This window comes from Podarcis cretensis (assembly GCF_951804945.1).
Source record: "Podarcis cretensis genome assembly, chromosome: 6".
Taxonomy (NCBI): Eukaryota; Metazoa; Chordata; class Lepidosauria; order Squamata; family Lacertidae; genus Podarcis; species Podarcis cretensis.
In genome coordinates this window covers 52,068,112-52,087,608 of record NC_137175.1, presented here as the reverse complement: position 1 = coordinate 52,087,608, position 19,497 = coordinate 52,068,112, and the positions used below count along the sequence as shown (strand labels likewise).

Genomic DNA, 19,497 nt, shown 5'->3' with positions numbered 1-19,497 from the left:
CCCTTGGGCTTTGTATCACTCAGTCTTCTTTCCCCTCTCTCCTCAGTTCATCCTCGTGTTCACAGTGATCCAGTACCGACCGATCTCCTACAATACCTATGTGTACCCCACCTGGGCCATCTCCATCGGTTTCCTTATGGCGCTCTCGTCGGTCATCTGCATCCCCATCTATGCCGTGTTCTGCGTGTTGCGCTCAGAAGGGGACTCGCTGATGCAGGTGAGGCTGTCCGTGAGCAGGCTAGCCGAGCGCCCCCTGCCTTGGATCCCAATGGCCAAGGGCTTTGAAACCACTAACCCGCTCCCTTGCCTCCTGTCTCCCTGCAGCGTTTGAAAAACGCTACCCGTCCCAGCCGCGAGTGGGGCCCAGCCCTTATGGAGCACCGGAAAGGCCGCTATGCGCCAGTACTCAGCTCCTCCACGGAGTCCCAGCTGGAGGTGCAGCTGCTGAACCCCGAGAAGCCCAAGAGCGACGAGGCTGGCGTGGCTGTTGCCATCACCGTGGGAACCAACGGCTCTACCCACAGCCAGGACTCCAAGATCTGAACATGAGCCTGGGAGGCAGGGCAGGGAGCCCTCCTTGCACCTCCCCTCTCCCACCTGCCCTGGTTCTCCAAACCCTACTCTGCTCAGATATATGACAGCGCCCCCCCACTGGGTGGGGGAGCCCTGGCTCCCGGGCTGCGCCGGACTCTGGGGGAGGGGCTGTGAGTTCCAACCCCACCCACCTCATTAGTGCCCCCGTGCCATCTTGTAACCCTCATGTTTACAGTCACGTTCGGATGGCCCCAATTTGCAACCAGGACCAGGGTCAGGGGTGGGGAGGGTGTGCACTGGCTGAACCGTTGGGGGTGCCTTGGGAAAGGGCACCAGGAGGAGGGTCGGTTGGAGCCTCGCTGGCTCAGCAACCCCTTTGGGGGTGGATTCTGGCAGCTGCACCTGGGCCCAGGGGGTCTGGTATCTATTGGGGGTGGTATGCCCCATACTGCCCTGGATCAGGGCCCTGGGGACTGGCCCCACAGATAAGCAAATGGGGGATTGGGGTGGGGGGAGGGGGAGGGCAAGAGGGTTGGTTTTAATTGTAAATGTTAATCCTGACATTCTAGGCATCGCTTGGCCACAGGCTAGGCAGCCTTCAGCTAGGCTGTTGCCCCTGCGAGGGCTTTTCCAGAGATGCACTTAAGACTGCACCTCCCCCCCCCAACCACTGCACAGACCTTCCCAGCTTCCCCACCTAGGAAAGGAAAGCTAGCTTCCCCAGCACTTACCAATTTGCACTTCTCGCCATGGCCTCCCATGATAAGAAACGTTCCTGCTAGAAACTATGTATTGAATTTGGCAGGTTAATGATTGGGGTGGGTGGGTAGGGGGCAGGAGAGCTCTCTTTAATTGGGTTGCAAGAGCATGGGAGGATCACAACTCCATGAACAAAAATATGCACTTGTCTCCCTCCTGATCTTAATATTGAGCCTTATTTGCACACCATCCAGAATCGCACACCTGCAGAGTGAAACATAAGCAAACAGCATCTCTCACAAATAGAAAAAGCAACAGCTGAGAGGCTGGATGCACCGTATTACCATGATAGACATCTTGGGCAGCACCACAGACTCTGGGCAGCACATGCAGCCCACTGGACAGATTTTGCCCAGGTGTGCATTCCTGGTCTAGACAGCATCTTCTGGATGCTCCCCCAAGCCTGTTATTCTGAAGCACTTTTCTACACTCTTCCCCTAAAGGGAATAAATTAATTTGAATGGGGTCTCCACAAAGGTAAGAGACCATTGGGACCTAGCTCTGCCCTATCCCACAGGGAAAGGGACAGAGCCAACCATGGTGCTAAGAGCAGATGATGTGCCATGTCCTGCCCACACCATTGCAGGTGGGAAAGACACACACACACAGAGCAAAAGCACAAGCTTCCCTAAAGGCTATCCTGGCCAGGCCTGGGTTCCATGTGGCCCACTTCTCCACTAGTGGTGGGGGCAGAAGCTGCTAGCTTCATGGTGAAGCTTTGGAGAAGTTGGCCATAGGCACCAGCCCCGTCTCCAGCTCCAAGGCTTTTCTCCCTAACACAAAGCAGGGCCTGTGCTGCCTCAGATGGGTAGGAGGTACTTATGGTTCCGTCTTCCGGCCTCACCGTCCCGTGTTTCCATGTCAGTGTTGCTGCCTGCACTTTACCCCCTAGAAACGCCTGGGTGGAGGAGACAGGAGACCCCGGCAGCCACAATCCTGTCTTGTACCCCGATGCCAATTCACTTAACCAATGCCAAACAGTGCATGTCGGGGGGCACCCCTCAGCTCCCAGCCGTGCACGATTGCTGCGGTGTAGCCATGGTGCCAACAGCAAGGGCACACCTGGCTCCTACCCACGTGGTACCTGCTCCAGCCGGTGGCATGGGCATAGCAGCCAGCGTTCAAGTGCCAAACGTCTGCATCGTGAGCAGTTAAGAGGGAGAGGGGGGACAGATGGCTCCATGCCATGATGGTACTTTTGCCCTAAGCCGCAAGCCCCCAGACCTTCCCTCCTCTGCGCCGAGGCTGCACTATTTAATGCATGGTTCCGTGTCTGTCCTTTCCTCCTGTGTCGAAGGCGGCAGCTAGCATTGCCGCCTCATTGTTCATAGCAATAATTGTGACGCGTCTCCCATACTGTGACTCTTCCAGTTGTAGATTTTTAAAGTCTGATAGATTTTAATGAAATTTATATTCCTGAACCTTGGGTGGTACAGTTCTTTGGTGTGCGTGGAGGTATGTGGAAGGTGTGGGGTTGGGTTCACAGCCTCACTGCCACAAGGCCCACTGTCCTGTGTTGTGGACAAGAAGGAGAAGAAGCATCTCACTGGCATGGGTCCCACTTGCAAGTAGTTTATCTGCATTCATGGGTTGGGGGAGGTTGTGTGTATGCATTTCTTTGCCTTTTCGCTTTCCCTGGAATCCCATTGACCCTGTTCACAAGGATGAGCAAAAGGCAACCGCAGCAACTCTTGAGGCACAGGATGCTGCAGGGCTAGGTCCCTTGAAGACTCTGCAGCATGGGAGCGGGAAATGGGGTACTTAAGGGAAGGCGGCAGCTCTCCATTCCCTAGCTGGGTCCTTTGCATCGCAGCAGCCGAGTGCGAGGGCAGAAGCGGGGCACTGGGCATGGCTCTGTAGGAGGCGTGGGGTGGAAGACATGGTCCAACCCTGCTACTGCCAGCCCACAGGCTGAAGCAATCCTGCCCCCTTTCAGAGGCACTGGCAGCACAGGTCTGGGCAACAGAACATCATTGTCCTTCCTGGCATGGTTGGGTTCCTCACCATCTCGCTGCGGCCATCCATAGGACCCTCGTGCTGAGTGGCCCCGCCAGGGTAGTGCCTGATGGCATAAAGGAGAAGCCTGATCTCTGAGAGTTGGTGAAGAAGCAGGACTGATCTCTCCAAAGCTTGGTCCTTTTGCTGAGCCTCTCAAGCCACTGCGAAAGGAAAGGAAGGGGTTACCAAGAAGCAGGAGGTGTTGACCAAGCATCTTTCCATGTAAAGCATCAAGGAGAGAAAAGCCTTAGTCACTACCAGCAGAACTAATGGGTCCTACGCACAACAAACTCCAGAATTTTTACTTAAAATATGGCAGGTATGCTAGAGACCATACAGCACAAAAAGCCAACAAGATGCCCCCTCTAGATGTTAGACTCCCAACAGCCCCACTTGGAGGGCACTGCGTTGGTGACCCCTGCCATAGAATAATAAACCAACCCTGAACTATGGGTTGCACCTCTCTGCTGCAGGCGCCAGTTTAACAGCTACCCCTCAGTTATAATATTATGCAGCTTCATGGTATCATAGCTTTGGTGCTTGCAAGCCCACCTGAATTGCGGCTGGTAGCTGCTACTCCCAAGATGTTTCGACATCAGGGAAGGGCTGGTGCCTGGCTTAGGCTGGCTTAGCTGCAAATCCCGTTCCATGGTGCGCTTCTCCTCTTGTAATTCTGTGGAGAGAAGACCCTATTTCATGGGGGTTGGGGGAAGCAACAATCATGAAGAGCATTGGGGCTGGCACTCACAAAGAGACCATGCCCCACTGCAAACGCCACTCCTTGGCAACACCTGCCTAAAGATGATGGCTATAGGCACCATGATGCTGCATCCCTTCCCCAATTCCCAGCCTGGCCTTATCCGAGACTCGGGTTCTGCATACCAGCCATGGTGGGTTCATGTGTTGCCTCTAGCAGCTCTGTAGCATGCTGATGCGCCTCCTCCAGTTGGCACTGTGGAACATGAAAAATGCTATAGGAAACACAACACTGAAGAAAGAAGCTGCTCCTTTAACTATACCATTTCTCTTAAAGATGTACATGTCTCTGCTTACAAGTTTTCCTCGTGTTGGAATGTCTTCCCGTATTAAATACCTTACTTTACCTCCCAGCCTTCTAGTTGCCCCAGTCACTGCAGAAAGCTAATGGAGAGGCACCAGCATATCCAGTCCCTTCAGCTGATGATGCTCTTTTCATATTCTTCTGGAAAATAGTGGGCTGACTTAATAGGCTCTCATTTGTTAGAGGTTTTTAAGCAGAGGCTAAATGGCCACTTCTCAGGGATGCTCTAGCAGTGGGTAGCCTACATTGTTGGAGGTTGGAGCAGATTCATTGGGATTAGATGATCATTCCAACTGCAGTTCTACAATTCTTTTGACCCTGATTCCACAGTCACAAGTCACTGTGATTTCATAACTTGGCAGCTCTCAGCACTATGGGTGTACTGCTGCAAAGGTGTGTTTTTAATAAATAATAATAATCATCAGACACTGGTGACAGGAAGTACCCTTGCAGCAGTCCTGCAGCCCAATGTAATGGTGTTTTCACATCCAAATCATCATAACAGTTTTCCTGCCACTGACTCCTCAGCCCCTCCCTGTCCCCCAGATTTGGGAAGGAAACAAAAAAGCTAGCTATTTGGGCAGTTATAGAACTGGTATGGAAGCCAAACACCCTTGTCACTCCTCTCAAGAGTTCTGACCCAAGGCCTGCCCACACTCTGTTCTAACCCAGGCTGCCATAGCCATGGGAACAGCTTTGTAGGTACAGCTCTGAGATCAAGCTCCTATGTACGTGGGCAGGAAGGAAGACATGAGAGCGGTAATACTAGAACTTGGGTCCATCCAATGAAGAAGATGGTTGCAACATTCAGGACAAACAAAAGTAACTATGGAATTTGCCCCCATGAGATATAGGGATGGGTGCCAACTTAGATGACTTGCCGTGGAGATATCCTGCATGCAAATTTACTATAAGCATCTGTGAGAACAGGGTGCTAGACTAGATGGGGCTTTGGTCAGATCCCACAGAGCCTTGCCTCTGTTCTTACACAATAGTCTAGAAGGGCTGAGGAAATGTTGCCGCAGATGCTCCACCCAAGCTGCAACAAAAACCAGTCTCACAGACCTATTGACCAAAACTTGAAGCAGATGCTTGGAAGCGCATGGGAGAAACGCTGCTTATGAGGAACCCTAGAGACCCTCCTTGAGATGAGAAGGGTTCAGCCCTTACCTGTAAATAGGGGATGTATCTTTCCAGATCACAGCACTCATCCTCTAGCAAGGTTCTAGAAAAAATAGTACAGCCAGTGAGACCCAAAGGAGGTGATACATTTGGGACAGAAAGCAATTGCCAGCATTGCAGACTTGGTGTCTCCACATCTTCCTCACTTTTTGTTTACGTTCCCAATGTAGGGGCTGGCAATTCAAATGAAAGTTAGATGTGAGGATAGCCACCATCTGCTTGCAATGGCAGCTCATGTTGCTAGGGATGAGAAGAGAAAACCACGCTACTTTGAAGCAGTTCGTAACTAGGCACAAGTATCTCTAATGCTGACAGTGTTTCTAAACCTTGTTTTGTACTCTGCTGCTCTCCTTATTCAGAGTTCCCCAAGTTCCTGGCTGGTGAACACTTTCTGGCATTTCTGAGGGTGGACTTTAGCAAGCTCCCTTCAATAACTGTACATACTGCCTGGAATTTGCAGGATGCCCAGTGGCACAAGATGGAAGAATCTTTACAAAGCCCTTTGTGTGTTCCCCACTGGAGACTGCACTGGAAGCCAAGACTATGTATGGCTTAGACACCACACTCCTGTGTTGCTTCTTGACCTTCTCTTGAGGTTCCCACCTTTTTATGCTATGCCCTTCCCACCAAGTTCTGCCACAACTGTTGTTTCATCTGCTTCACTCCTTGCAATTACACAGAGCAAAATGTGCCATAAAAATTATATCTGTACCCTGAGGAAGTTTGGAAAGAGACTCTTGCCCCTCCTTGTCTTCATGATTGTGGTATAGGCCAGACTGGGAGACAGATGATGGGGAGAGTTAGAAGGTAGAATACAAGCTGCTTGGGTCCATCTGCACACATTTTCACACAATGCCATCCCCAGCTTCCCTTCTGTCTCTGCAGTGAGTTTACTGTTCTCAGACACAAGGTCTTCTGTTATATCTGCCTTCCAGACACCTGCAACGGATACCTGTAACCCTCTTGTGCCTTCTTCCCTCTTACAATATTTGTGCAAATAAAAAACCTAATAGAGCAAAAACTTACCGAAGTTGAGAGGCTACCTCACTGATATGGGCAATATTCAGTTTATTACAGAAGGATTCCAGATTAGCGGTTCTGGAGAATAATGGCCTAAGGAAACAGAAATTGGGTGAGACTTGCATTTTCCTGTGGCCAGACGGGCTTGATGCCTGCAACTGGGCATTCCTGCACTAAACAAAGCTTGAATGGGACACTGGCACAAGGATCAGGTAACAGAATTTGGTTGGGGATGTCAGTCATTTTCTTTCCAGGACCCCTAGTCTCTTTCAATGAGTTGTACTCCCATCCTCTCTGTATGGCTGTCACAGGACAGGGATTCATCAAACCGAACTAGCATGCTTCTTAGGACTCAGACACAGAACATTAAAATCACAGACCATGCCCCAGTAGAAGCAACCCTCCTAACAGGAGAGGAAGCATAAACTACCCAATCATGGTCCTTCAGCCCCATCCTAACCACAAACAAACTACCTAGAGAGTCTCTTGAAAACTCTCCAAAACTACTTTAAGGACAACGATGTAGACAACATTGCAACCCCCCTTCTCTGGGACACAATGAAAGTGGTCATCAGAGGAGCTTACATAAAGGAGAGGACATCCCTTAAAAAACAAACTTCCTCAAAAATTGGTAAATTAGAACAAGACATTTCAACCTTGTCATCACACTACAAACAAACAGAAGCCAAAAAAACTCCTTAAATTCATAGAACAAAAAAGAAGGGAAATTGACTCTCCAGAAATCAATAAAACAATGATTAACATCCTATACCCTAAACAATGCTTTTACGAATATGGAGGGAAGAACTCCAGACTATTAGCAAACAGATGCGAGGGGGGGGGGGAATCACTCAAAACAAGTATATACTGTGTCACTATAAAAGACGGTTGCGTTAACATCCACCACCAAAGAAATAACCTCAGAATTTTATGCCAACCTATACACCTCCCACAACCCACCTGAACAGGAAATCAGAAGATTCCTAACAGGGCTGACCATGCCAACCATAACTGCAGAGGAACAAAAATTCATGGGGATACCATCGAAAACATCCCCACAACAGCACACCCATTTCTCCAAAACAAACTAAAGTAAATCCCCACAACACTGATGCAATCAAAGAACAATGGGAGCATGATATAGGCTATGAAATTAACCCCACCCAATGGACTAGAATGTGGTCTATACCTCCCTTTAAGTCCATATCAGCCAAAAGAAGGGAACTCATTCTGAAACTCACCTACAGGTGGTACTTAACACCACAGAAACTGGAGCTGATATGCCCAGGAACCTCACCAAGATGTTTGAGAGACTGTACCTTCGCATACCAACCTGCTCTTGGTTTCTTCAACTAGATATAAAAGGAAAACATACTAGGGGTGGGATTCACCTACATCACTGTCAGTGGAAGCCCTGCACAAAGATTTCTGCTTGCTCAGTGAGTCTCCCCACCCCACCCCATTGATATTGCCCCATCTTTGCTGGCTGAGTCTGTCATTTCACAGCCTCTCTGACTTAACATTAAGGTTCTATCCAAAATGGAGACTTATAATTTAAGTGGGCACACCATTGCTAATTCTACATATGCATAATATGCATATCTATATAAATAATACAAACACATTTCTAGATTAATGCCACAATGGGACTGAAACCAGCAGGGAGGCCAACTCATTGCAAGACCCCGCTCCTGGAACTTGTATAAGCATCAAATGGGATAATAGTGATCAGCCCCAAACTGCCCATAGATGCAAAAAGAACCTATCGCTGCTAGGTTTCTAAGTCTATGGCATATGGCACTCTGTGGTGTTAGGCTTCCTACAGACAAAATCAGTCCTGGATTCTGAGACCTCCTGTGGTGATACAGTTCATGGTGTTCCGGGTAAGAACAAGTCACAGCCCAGAAGCTCATTGTGTGGAGGCTGCAGCTTCCTTCAGTCTTACCTGATTAGGGCACTGCTCCCAGATGAAGACTGACTATTGCCAGCATTTGCCTTCAGTGCAAAGGTGACCACATGAGGGCTGTATTTAGCGATGGCACAATCTTGGTTCCTGTGAAGCAGAAAACATAGCTGTATGTCTTTGGGCTGACAAGGACAAGAGAAGACCAGTTGGTGGCAGTGCTGGGTCACAAAACCACCCAGTAGCTGGAATGAATAGAAGCCTAAAAGGAAAAACAAGCTGGACTAAAGAGCCCAGTGAGGTCCAATTTTCCATACCAAGGTAGACCACAAAAGTAGTTTGACACAGAACCAACAGAACACATACTGTATTGTGCAGTGGGGAGACTGAGGCAAAAATCTGATGCCACCCCCCAGTCCTTGCCCTGCCTTCCCAAAGCCAGCTAAGTGAGACAACAGGCTTTGGGAGGGTCCTAGAGCACTCCAGGGAAGCAGTAATTGGGCTTTGGGTAGGAGACAGGAGGACTTTAGGACCCTGCCAGATCCTTTACACCTCCTTCCCTAAGCCTAGTGTCTTGCTTATCTGGCTTTGGGAAGGCAGCATGAGGGCTGGGGAGGGTGTCAAATGTTGCCCGTGCCAACAAAACAGGCCTTGAGGGCTACATGCAGCCCTCAGGCCATTTATTAGACCACCCAGTTCTAGGCAGAACACAGGGAGCCATGACCTGTGCTCATGTCAATTCAACAAGAGGGGAGCTATTTGAAAGTAAGTAACAAATGCAGAATTTCAGGTTGTGACTGAGAGATAGTAGAAAGGTTTAAAGGGTGTGAAGGGATTCTCCGATATGGCAACATGGTACAAACAACTCCAGCATGGGGAGTTTGAGAGCTCATCCCTTACTAGCCAGCCTGTTCTAATCCGTGCCTTCACTGAGCTATTCATTGGTTACACAGGGCTAAGGCAGGGAGCAAATCCTCAGGCAAGGGTTCCAGCAGGTGCTGATCCCAGTGCTTACTTGGATGAATGCTCACTTTGAACTTGGAGGTGGGACATAATCCCAGCCTCAGGCTATGGACTGAACACACCATAAAAAACAAACGCACTAGCAGGACTGGCATTCTTGATAGAGGCGCTCAGCAATGCAGTTCCTGCATGATGTAAGGGAGCTAAGTGGGAATGACAAAGGTTATATTATTGAGACCCAAAGAATGGGAATGTAAGGCTGGAATTAATTCTACAGATAAAAAAGACTAGAGAGATACACAAACTGACAAGCTGCACTTGAATGGGAGCGCAAGTTACAGATGGAGGTGTGTGGTGCAAACATATGTTTGGTACAGGTTATTTTTGCTGGACATTGGCCATCCGAGCGGCAATCATGTTGAAACTATACTGGAACTGCCAATTAAATTGCACTGGAGCTGATATTTCCTAGTAAGCATTTCTGGAACAGTCACCCTTAGAAGGCAAAGGGAGAAAGAATACTGTGTCAATAGTGTAAATATATAGTTTAGTCACTAGGTGGCACTGGACTTATTTATATCTGAGTGGAATCAGAGGTTTCCCTCATCCTGTTCTTGTTAAGAGAGACAATCAGGTTATTGTCTAGCCTCCTAACTGATTTGTCCCATGAAACTCTAAGCCTCTCATAACAAATAGTTATGGCTTCCTCAATCTAGACTGCTTTGGCCCAAAGATGATATAAAACTCACCCATTCTGCACACATAAATACCACCAGCCACATCAGTTGGAAACTAATGGGCTCATTTTTATATCAAATATGCTTCAGGTCCTAAGATATTCTGCTTGCTTTTCTTCTATCCCTACTACCTGCTCCCCCTCAACTCAGCCCTTAATTCTCTCAAGTCCCTTCTCTTCCAATCTCCAGTACCTGCCCTCCTGCGATGCCTTCTGCTGTAGGCCAATTAGAAGAAGGCGGATCTCCTCCCTCACCAGCTCCTTGAGGTGGGGGGGAGCTGCCAGCAAGGCCCAGCTGTCATCCGCCTGCAGTGGGCTTTGCTCCACTCCAAGGCGGCCTGACTGCAACTCCTGATGTAATTCCAACAGTGTCCGCACCTGTAAATAGGGAAGGGGTTGGACTGCATTAGGGACAGTGCATTGCCACACGCAGAAATTCACACATGTGCACATTGACACAAACTGCAGTAACTTTCTCAAAGTAATCTTTCCCCCACCCTCCACCTCCCCAAATGATGAAGCACTGACACAACCTAAAAATACAAGTTGCACTCCCATTCCAGTATTGCTATTCTGCACACCTGGAAATCAAGCCAGGTGCCTGCCTGCAAGAAAAGAAAACCAATACCTAGCCATGGGTTAATTACTCACCTGATGGTAGACAATTACATTTCATAAAGGCCACAGTCAGGGAACTGACAACTTTCTGGAAGTATGTCATGCATCAAGGGAATAAAAGATGCCTCAAATGTGATAAGTGTGTGAGAGAGCACACTAAAATTCAGTAAAATGTTGCATCTCCCCAAAGACTGGGAACAGACTATGAGGCTATTAGTTTATGTGAAGTGTATTTTAGGATTAAGAGTGAAGTTTTTAGGTTTTAAAAAAACAACTCTTTTGCAGAAAGTGGGCAAAGTTGCCTGCAGAAGATAAGAACACCAGCCAGGACACTGTCATTCCAATGTAGCTGGCAAGAGGGCACTACTTTGTTGCTGTCTGTACACTCCATAAAAGGTGCAAAGCTGCAGACAGCCCACCCACAATCATTCTCTCCCTCCCCCCATGAGGAAAGTCAAGGTCATGCCGCAAAAATATCTGCAGGATATTTGTAAGGCAGGCGAGCGCCAGAACTCCCTTTCTGGCCCCACACATCCACAAGAGGAACTTTATGGTACAGCTGCTTCCCTGGGCGGCCTCTCAGATATCCAATTGGGGAGGGGAGCGGGGACACATACAAGAACACAGCAGGGAGACAGGCAGTACCTGGGCTACATTTATCAGGCTTGTGATGAAGAAGTAATAGACAGCCAGGTGAGAGACCCCATAAAGGCTGGGGAGGGGTCACTAATCACAATGGGGGGGGCTGGATCTCAAGCAAAGCTCTAACATGAAGAAGTGATAGAGTGAAAAAGGTGCCATCTTGTCAGGGTGTGCTGTGCTTGCTCTTCTGGTTTCAGGAGGAGGTAAGGCAATTACCATGTGAAAAGCCTCTGGGATGTTTACTGTTCTTCTCAGCTGCAGTCAGGACCATGCTGAATAAAGAAAGGGCATGAATGGCTGGAGGAGAACAAAGGGCCTGGAATAGCATGGATTAGGGGCTCTGGCCAAGCATTAGGAACCAGCTGAGCTGGGAGCTGGCAAATGGGGACCTTGTCAAATAGGGAGGGGGTGGTTGCAATATTTTATCCCCTCCTTGACTTGCCTTCTCAGATATGCTTTCCTTTCACTTAAATTAAACAGCACTCAAAGCAGATGTAAGTGGCAAACCAGAGGTTTTCTCCATACAAGATTATCATACACATGAATGCTACTCTATATGAAAATGCATGTATGCCAAAACTAGTGGCCATTGCCCAGTGGAAGGGGGCTTAATACAATTTATAAGCCCTCCCTTAAAGGTAAAGGTACCCCTGCCCGTACGGGCCAGTCTTGACAGACTCTGGGGTTGTGCGCCCATCTCACTCAAGAGGCCGGGGGCCAGCGCTGTCCGGAGACACTTCCGGGTCACGTGGCCAGCGTGACAAAGCTGCATCTGGCGAGCCAGCGCAGCACACGGAAACGCCGTTTACCTTCCCACCAGTAAGTGGTCCCTATTTATCTACTTGCACCCGGGGGTGCTTTCGAACTGCTAGGTTGGCAGGCCCTGGGACCGAGCAGTGGGAGCGCACCCCGCCGCGGGGATTCGAACCGCCGACCTTTCGATCGGCAAGCCCTAGGCGCTGAGGCTTTTACCCACAGCGCCACCCGCGTCCCGCCCAAGCCCTCCCTTAGCTCCACTCAATTTTAGCACTGTCCACGCCACTCAATCTATAGACATGAAAGGCGGGCCCTTTCATCAGTCAAATCCCCTTACAAAATTAGTGCTGCCTCTTTAGCTGATAAGACCTAGATTTGATGCTTTATTCAGATATCCCTTTGTCACCAGCCACTTCTAAATTGTGTAGTAAGAGAGGTGGTTTGTTTGTTCTGCTCTTTTGTGAATCATTTTGAATAGGAGATCCAGTATTTTGGTACTTAACCTCAGCATGAAGTTCCAAGCTCCGTTCCACAAGGCCATGACCCAAGATAGCTTTCGCCTCAAGCCTCTCACTGGGTGCTAATTGTTCCTCTACCATTGTCCAGAGTGATGGTACGGACTGCAAGGATTCCCCAGATGCACCAGGCAAGGGCAACATGGGTGCTGTATCCGATTCCACGATAAATGAGGCTTTAAAGGAAAAAAAGATTGTGCCAATGAGACAGTGAGTAGAAGCTCCACATCACAACTACTTGGTGCAACATGCAGTGGTGCACCTAGGTAATTTTAGACACTGAACTTAATGGTTTTACACATGGGCTGCTGTCCTCCCAAGATTCACAAATATTATTGAAAACCATTGAAAGTATTCAATTATCTGAGGTTCTGCCCCCCCCCCAACAGAAGCCTGGCCCCCCGCAATATCCTATTTATGAAGTATTTTCACCCATGATTTCCCAAGAAAAGCTCAACAACTTTGTCCCTCCCCAACTAAAATCCTGGCCACATCCATGGTTTTACACCCCTCTCCCATTAGACAGCTACACATATTACATTTGTCAGTTGTCAGTTAAGCCATTCCCATGTTTTATAACTGCTCCTACATTCCTGATACATTAGCACGATAGATAAATGGTTGTGAAATACTCTGAGCATGTACAGTTTCACATTCTAAACTCACTTAAGTCATAGCACTAGCATTACAGGAATACAATGGAATTTGCTTCTGCTGCCCTGATGTTAAATACGTTTATTTGGGGGGGGGGGGAGCACCAAGGATGAAAATAAAAGTAAAAAATAGAATTGAGTGCCATGTACATGCCTGGCTAACCACCCTCTGACTAAAACTGTTGTAGAAAACAAGGATGCCGCTGTGACTACCATCAGCGCCAATAGACCACAACATGCCCATGCCAGCCCAGGTGCTGCCACAGGTCGTTTGTTCCTGATTCCATCACCTGACACTCTCTAGATGGCCATTTGAGGCACCCCATTTTTGTGGTGCTCTGTACTTTCCCCCCGAGTTGCACTACTGTCTACAAATCATGTTACTTGCACTCACCTTTCTCCCACGTGGGCCACCAGAGAATAAGAGCATATAATTTTTCTTGCTCTCCATATACCAAACTCATCCCCTCACATTAACCTCGAGAGTCATACTAATTCCCGTTAATCGTAATTATTATTATTATTATTATTATTATTATTATTATTATTATTATTATTTATTTGTACCCCGCCCATCTGGCTAGGTTTCCCCAGCCATTCTGGGCGGCTTCCAACAAAGATTAAAAATACATTAAAATGTCACACATTAAAAACTTCCCTGAACAGGACTGCCTTCAGATGTCTTCTGAATGTCAGGTAGTTGTTTATAGCCCCAAATGTAACCTATTGCCCATTATCCCTCCCCATAGTTGCTCCCCAGTGCTTAACTCACCTACGTCTCGGCCCACCGAGCCCACTTCCGCCCCAGACCTTTTACTCTCCCCACACTTCCTCACTCCCTACGGACTCACGGACATAACTCTGCGGTAGCCCTCACCTGCGACACCGGGCGGAGGGGCAGAGGGCCAGGCGTCTTGCCCTATCCGAGCCCCCTCCACCCTCTAACTCTCTGGAATATAAACCCGCCGTCTCCATGGAAACGCCCCGCCGCGTTCCTGTTAAGCCTCGCCTCTTAAAGGAGCCGTGCCCACGAGGCAGACAGGATGTCGGTTGAGCGTGGAGACGGGGGTCCCGGGGGAAGGAAGCGTGTGCGTTGAAGCTCTTGGTGCGCCCGCGCTTGCACCCAAGCAGTCGGAGGTAAAGAGCAGCCACACGTCGGCCAGTTTTTATCCGGAAGGGGTCCCACTGGCTTTACGCTTTGGTAACAGTACAGTATTGAGAAACTTCTTTCTTTGCCCATTAATGTTCCTAGGAATAAAGGGGGGGGGGAGAGATCCAGCGCCGCGCGTGTTTTGGAGGCCGCGGAGACTGGGAACTGGGGAGACGCAGCATTCGCTGCCCGGATGAGTGTTCGAGGGGTTTGGAGAGGGAGCACAGCGGACTTTTCTTAGCAGGCTTTTCCTGAGGTGCAGATAGGGGGCCAGGTCCCTCCCACCGCCCCGGTCCCGCCCGCTCCGTTGGGGAGGGGGTGCTGTGCCCCTGGGCGGGCTCGGGTTGCAAGAAGGGGCGGACCGGGCCGGGCGGCGGCTGCACAAAGGCCGAGGCACGCCAGGGCGGTTCTTAGACGCAGCTTCAGCAGGCAACCTCCCGGCGGGACCTCGCGGGCGGCATTGGAGCGGGCTGGATGCCCTCTTTCCCCGCCAGCTCTCCTCCGCTTCGCTTCCCTACTGCTGCTGCTGCTGCTGCTCTGCTCCTCCCTCTCGCCAACTCCCATGCCCGGCATCTGTCCCTCGAGTTCAGCGATGCCCTTTCCGTTGGCACAGCTGAGCTTAGCGCTGCTGCTGCTGCTGCTGCTGACTCTGGTGCCCATCCCAGGACTGGCAGGGCCAGTGACCACGTGCGATGCCAACGGGAGCCTGTACTATGTTGGGGAGTGGTATTTCCTGGACAGTGACCACTGCACCCAGTGCGAGTGCACAGCGGAGGGGCCCGCCTGCGCCCGCACGGACTGCACCGCTCTGCCACCTGCCTGCATTCACGTCAGCCACTACCCCAGCGACTGCTGCCCACGCTGCGAAAGGGTTGGCTGTGAGCACCGTGGACAAGTGTATGAGCTGGGGCAGCATTTCCAGGTAAGGCATTCAAGGGAGAATTAGGCAAAGGGGTGGCATGAGAAGGAATCTAGAGCGAGGTGGGCAGGGATGAATAGGTGATGGATGGGCAAAGTGAGGATATTCAAAAGCAGGAGAAAAAGCGAACGCTCCTGAAAAAGAATCTCAAGCAGTCCCTTCTGTTTCTTAAATCTTGTTCTGAAAGGGAGGCCTAGGCAGGAGAGTAAGAGACTGGAAGCAGGAACGCTGTGTTTTTATAGTTTGTTCATTACTGGCTGAAGCAAAAGAAAATACAAACAAAACTAATAAATTGCATTTTTTCCAAAGTGGGCGAGAAGCACCAAATCAAAAGTGCTCTATGAAGCTGGAGGTGCTCTTAAGATGTTCCCATAAAACCAATAATTCAGAAGGCAATTTTATTGGCTGTAGTACCTAGCTGAGCATCCTTTGACTAATTGAATTTCATTTTCATCCATTTCTTAGGCCTGACATTGACCTGTTCAGACCTTGCTTCTGGCTATTGTCTGTTGCTGCCAAAAATGTGTGTAGTTTATTTTAGGACTTGAGTCAGACCAAACAATCTCTAGCATGGCTGACTTGGACAATTGAGGGTGGGTTCGGAAAGGAGTATTTTTGGCACTACGCCTGCACTAGCCGAAGGGAGTCAAATTCTGGCCCTGAGGCTGCAGGTGGAAGATCAAAGCCCTCCATTCCTGGGCTCCATGCCTCTTTGGATAGCATGAATTGAGTGTTTGCAAAAAATAAGTGTATTGATGAAGAAAGGACCAGTTGCTACATATAGTCAAAGAATGGGCAGTGGGGTTCTTCCTAGGTGAATTGTCTGTTAGCTAAACACCAAATTATTGTGTGTCTGTTTGATGACTTATCTCTTGGCCTGTCCCATTTACCCAAACACAAAATTCTATTGAAAGGTACACAGAAAGTAAATGCTTTCTGCAAAGCCATATTGAGCCATAATTTCCCCCCAAATAATAACTTTATTATGGCCAACCAAAATATCATATAATAGCAAGCAAGCTTTTGATTATCCAGAACCATTTAGCTGGGGCCTAACTTGCCCTAAAATACTTTGCTCAGCCAAAGCTTCTCAGTTCTTTACTAGGGATGGCCATTTTGCTCTAGGTCCAGAACATCTGGGTTGTGGCTACAGTAATTTAGGGCTGCTTCCCAGCACCTCCTGGAACTAGGTTATCTTGCATTTGCTTACAAGCAAGACAAGTGCTGTAGATCTAGAGAGAGAAAAGTTCTGTAATTAGGAAGGGTAAACACTTTCCTTTGTACTGTAGGTTTGTAGTAAGAACAAGATATCAACTTGCCAGTGAAGTTGTGCAATCTCCTTCCCTGGTGTTATAAAGATGATCATGGACAATTACATCATTAAGATATGATTTTTGGTGTTAAATGTTGATGCCATCTTCCAGCTTTGTTATTTTAAAGTATTGTGACGAGTGATCTAGAACAAGTGACCAATGTTTTTATTTGCAACCACTTGAACTTCAGTGGAGCCCAGTCTTTATCATCACCCACCCTGAAGGTGTGAAATCAGACAACCAATCTATTAATTCAGGAGGGAGGGAATTTGACAGAAGGTAGAATCTTGGAACTTTCCCCTTAGGGCAGAGAACAAAAGCATGTGGCTTGGCTAGAATTACCTCATGTTTTGCAAGTGAGAAGGCGAATGAGAGGTGAGGTGCTGAAAATGACTTCAGTATCCTTTACTGGATATTTTAAGGAGGAGCTTGATTGGTTAATGGGTTCCAAAACACATTCATGGCCCTTTTTAGCATATTGGGATCCTTGATGGTTCTGTGCTACTGGGGACAATCTCTCACTCACTCACAGTTTTCTCTATTCAACATTTTCTTATGACCAGTCAGTTTCCCCAGTGGCCAGCCGCATGATTATTTGAGAGTAATCTTGAGTTGGCCAGAGCTGACAAGATACACAAAATCAAGGGAGATTGCGACAGAAGCTTTTCCTCCCTCATTATCTATCAATTCTTGGTTGATAGTGCCATCTGATGGTATAATCCCAGTACTGCCATGGCTATGCATTCAGTTTGGAATGCTTCTTCACACATTACAAAAAAAGGAAGATGATGGGCCTTATATTTCTTTTGTGATCACCCCCTTCCCTGAAACTTAAAGCACAGATACAGGTAAGCAAAGATGCAGCCAGGAGCCTAATCCAATTAAGTATCTGAGGCATGAGTTTCCCACCTGCTTGCATACACACACCTCTTTTTGCAAGTTACAGACAGAAGACATGACTAATTCATTCTGGAACTGCAAAATCCAGTCAATTCTGCAACCTGGTGGTGTGGGGTGGATGGGTAACCTATTTCTCTCAGCCTAATTTCATTAGGAGGAAAAGGGGGAGGGAAACAGAGTAGCAGAGGAGGTGCCCTACCCACTTTGACTCTGGACCAGCACACCACTGGCATGCAATTCTGAACAGATTCCCAAGGGAATGCAATTCTCAGAAAATAAGAAGCTTCTGCACCACTGATGCAAAATAGTTCTGGAGCTGCATCATCATCATCATAACCGTGTGCTGTCCACGTAAAGCTGCCTTGCTCTATTGACCAACATTTGTCTCTCACAGCCCTCAGAGTGTGAGCAGTGTACCTGTGACTTAGATGGCATCGCTCGTTGCCTAGTGGCAGACTGCGCCCCTCCGCCCTGTGTCAATCCAGTCTACGAGAAGGGCCACTGCTGCCCCACCTGTGAGGACGGTGAGAAAGAAACACCTTCACAGCAAGGGACAAGTGTTCCACTTCAAGCTGTCCAGAAGGGGGAGAGAACTTTGTCTCCCTCGCTGTTCAGGGCCCCTGTCTACTGGAGCAGGGAAGTGAGAGGAATTGGGCCAAGCTGACCAGACACAAGGTTGCTTAACTGAACAGGAAGCCTCCTACTTAGAAATGATGGTGGGACACCTGGTAGCCCCCACCTCATCTTGAAGGATTTGGCAGGTGTTTGCCCCTAGTGTTAGAAGAGGGGCTCCCCCAAAAATGAAAAATGTCCTCCTGTACAAAAGCAGCCTGTAGCACAGAACCTGTGGACGAACAGGCACTAGGTGAGCTTCCGGTAGAGGATAGGGGTGCAAGGCTGGAGAAATAATAATTTATAATTTTATTATTTATACCCCGCCCATCTAGCTGGGTTGCCCCCACCCACACATGTACTCTTAAACTGCTTGCCATTTCTGCTTCTAAAAGTCATGATGAGACTTCTGCAAACAATGGCAGACTCTAATACATGGACATGTCTCTCCACAGGGCCCAACTGCTACGTGGATGGGAGCCAGCGACGCATAATTCCTGCTGGGGAGAGCATATGGGTGGGGCCCTGCACCCGTTGCCGCTGTCATGATGGCCAGGACGCTGGTTACTGGGAAGGAAACCGCTTAGCTAAATGCGAGCGGCTACGGGGATGCCGGGCTACAGGTGCACATCACACCTGAGCTGCTCCAAACACGAAACAATTCCTGGGCCAGCCATTCTTCAGCACCTGCAAGGCTTCTGCTTACCCAGACAAGCCCTAGTGTGCCCTTACACCCAGCCCTGGCCCAACTCCTTCAACCATACACATAAGCAATTGCCAGTCGTAGACCCCTTTCCAGATCTACCCCCTTTCCCTTGACAATGTCTGGAGCTATTACACAGGGGAGTAGCTCATATGAGAAAGCCCGTTTTATTTAGGATGGGTGGGCAACCTGTGGCCATTCAGATATAGTTGGACTCCCAGCTCCCATCAGCTGTAGCCAGCATGGCTAATGGTTAGGAATAATTTAGCCACATCTTGAGAGCTAGAGGTTCCCCATATGATTTAGGGAATCACCCACCAACCACCACCACATTCCCACTCCAGCTTCAACTAAACATAGCATCTTTTGCTACTATTTAACAGTTTTTCTCTGTGTGTGAGCATCAATAAAAGAACCTTGTAGAATAGTTCTCTCTTGTCTTCTGGGCTGAGTAACTACGCCCAGAGTTTCCTGGGCCAGAAAACCCAGTCCCTGCTTTAAACAAACATGTTGGGGAAGCACAATGAGGTGCCATTCATTTGGAAACGAATTTAATTCTTA

The 19,497-nt window shown here is 48.8% G+C and overlaps 3 protein-coding genes across 8 annotated transcripts in view; 2 read left to right on the top strand and 1 right to left on the bottom strand.

The window, feature by feature from the left end:
• SLC6A9 (solute carrier family 6 member 9) overlaps positions 1 to 2,714 on the top strand; it is a 54,680-nt gene extending 51,966 nt beyond the window's left edge. For all 4 annotated transcript variants that reach the window (XM_079980357.1, XM_079980356.1, XM_079980355.1 and 1 more), the window contains 2 exons: positions 47 to 217; positions 325 to 2,714. In XM_079980357.1, coding sequence (XP_079836483.1) covers positions 47 to 217; positions 325 to 543 — 390 coding nt within the window. In that variant the 3' untranslated portion in view covers positions 544 to 2,714. The remainder of the gene's footprint in view (positions 1 to 46; positions 218 to 324) is intronic.
• CCDC24 (coiled-coil domain containing 24) lies at positions 2,665 to 14,446 on the bottom strand. Of its 3 annotated transcripts, none has more exons than XM_079980491.1 (9): positions 14,217 to 14,446; positions 12,675 to 12,835; positions 10,349 to 10,533; positions 8,499 to 8,606; positions 6,560 to 6,646; positions 5,522 to 5,576; positions 4,174 to 4,243; positions 3,844 to 3,964; positions 2,665 to 3,452 (listed from the first exon to the last, which is right to left on the bottom strand). In XM_079980491.1, exons 2-9 carry the CDS (start codon positions 12,828 to 12,830, stop codon positions 3,083 to 3,085), a joined length of 1,152 nt encoding a protein of 383 aa, XP_079836617.1. In that variant the 5' UTR covers positions 12,831 to 12,835; positions 14,217 to 14,446; the 3' UTR covers positions 2,665 to 3,082. The 3 variants fall into 3 exon arrangements, with proteins under 3 accessions (XP_079836617.1, XP_079836615.1, XP_079836616.1); XM_079980489.1 differs by having other exon boundaries at positions 12,675 to 12,862; positions 14,217 to 14,442; XM_079980490.1 differs by having other exon boundaries at positions 12,675 to 12,862; positions 14,191 to 14,293.
• Positions 14,447 to 14,857: 411 nt separating this feature from the next.
• On the top strand, positions 14,858 to 19,363 carry LOC307218319 (von Willebrand factor C domain-containing protein 2-like). Its single transcript, XM_079980576.1, has 3 exons — positions 14,858 to 15,411; positions 18,016 to 18,145; positions 18,689 to 19,363. Exons 1-3 carry the CDS (start codon positions 15,052 to 15,054, stop codon positions 18,871 to 18,873), a joined length of 675 nt encoding a protein of 224 aa, XP_079836702.1. The 5' UTR covers positions 14,858 to 15,051; the 3' UTR covers positions 18,874 to 19,363.
• Positions 19,364 to 19,497: the final 134 nt, after the last annotated feature.

What these genes read in the sequence shown, in the direction of transcription:
- CCDC24 (XM_079980491.1), bottom strand. Translation starts at nt 12,830, where the DNA reads ATGTTGCCCTTGCCTGGTGCATCTGGGGAATCCTTGCAGTCCGTACCA. An exon ending in GCTTGGAACTTCATGCTGAG is followed by an intron (nt 10,534 to 12,674) that starts GTTAAGTACCAA and finishes CCCTATTTACAG; the next exon opens with GTGCGGACACTGTTGGAATT. An exon ending in GAGGTAGCCTCTCAACTTCG is followed by an intron (nt 5,577 to 6,559) that starts GTAAGTTTTTGC and finishes TATTTTTTCTAG; the next exon opens with AACCTTGCTAGAGGATGAGT.
- LOC307218319 (XM_079980576.1), top strand. Translation starts at nt 15,052, where the DNA reads ATGCCCGGCATCTGTCCCTCGAGTTCAGCGATGCCCTTTCCGTTGGCA. An exon ending in AGCTGGGGCAGCATTTCCAG is followed by an intron (nt 15,412 to 18,015) that starts GTAAGGCATTCA and finishes TGTCTCTCACAG; the next exon opens with CCCTCAGAGTGTGAGCAGTG. An exon ending in CTGCCCCACCTGTGAGGACG is followed by an intron (nt 18,146 to 18,688) that starts GTGAGAAAGAAA and finishes GTCTCTCCACAG; the next exon opens with GGCCCAACTGCTACGTGGAT.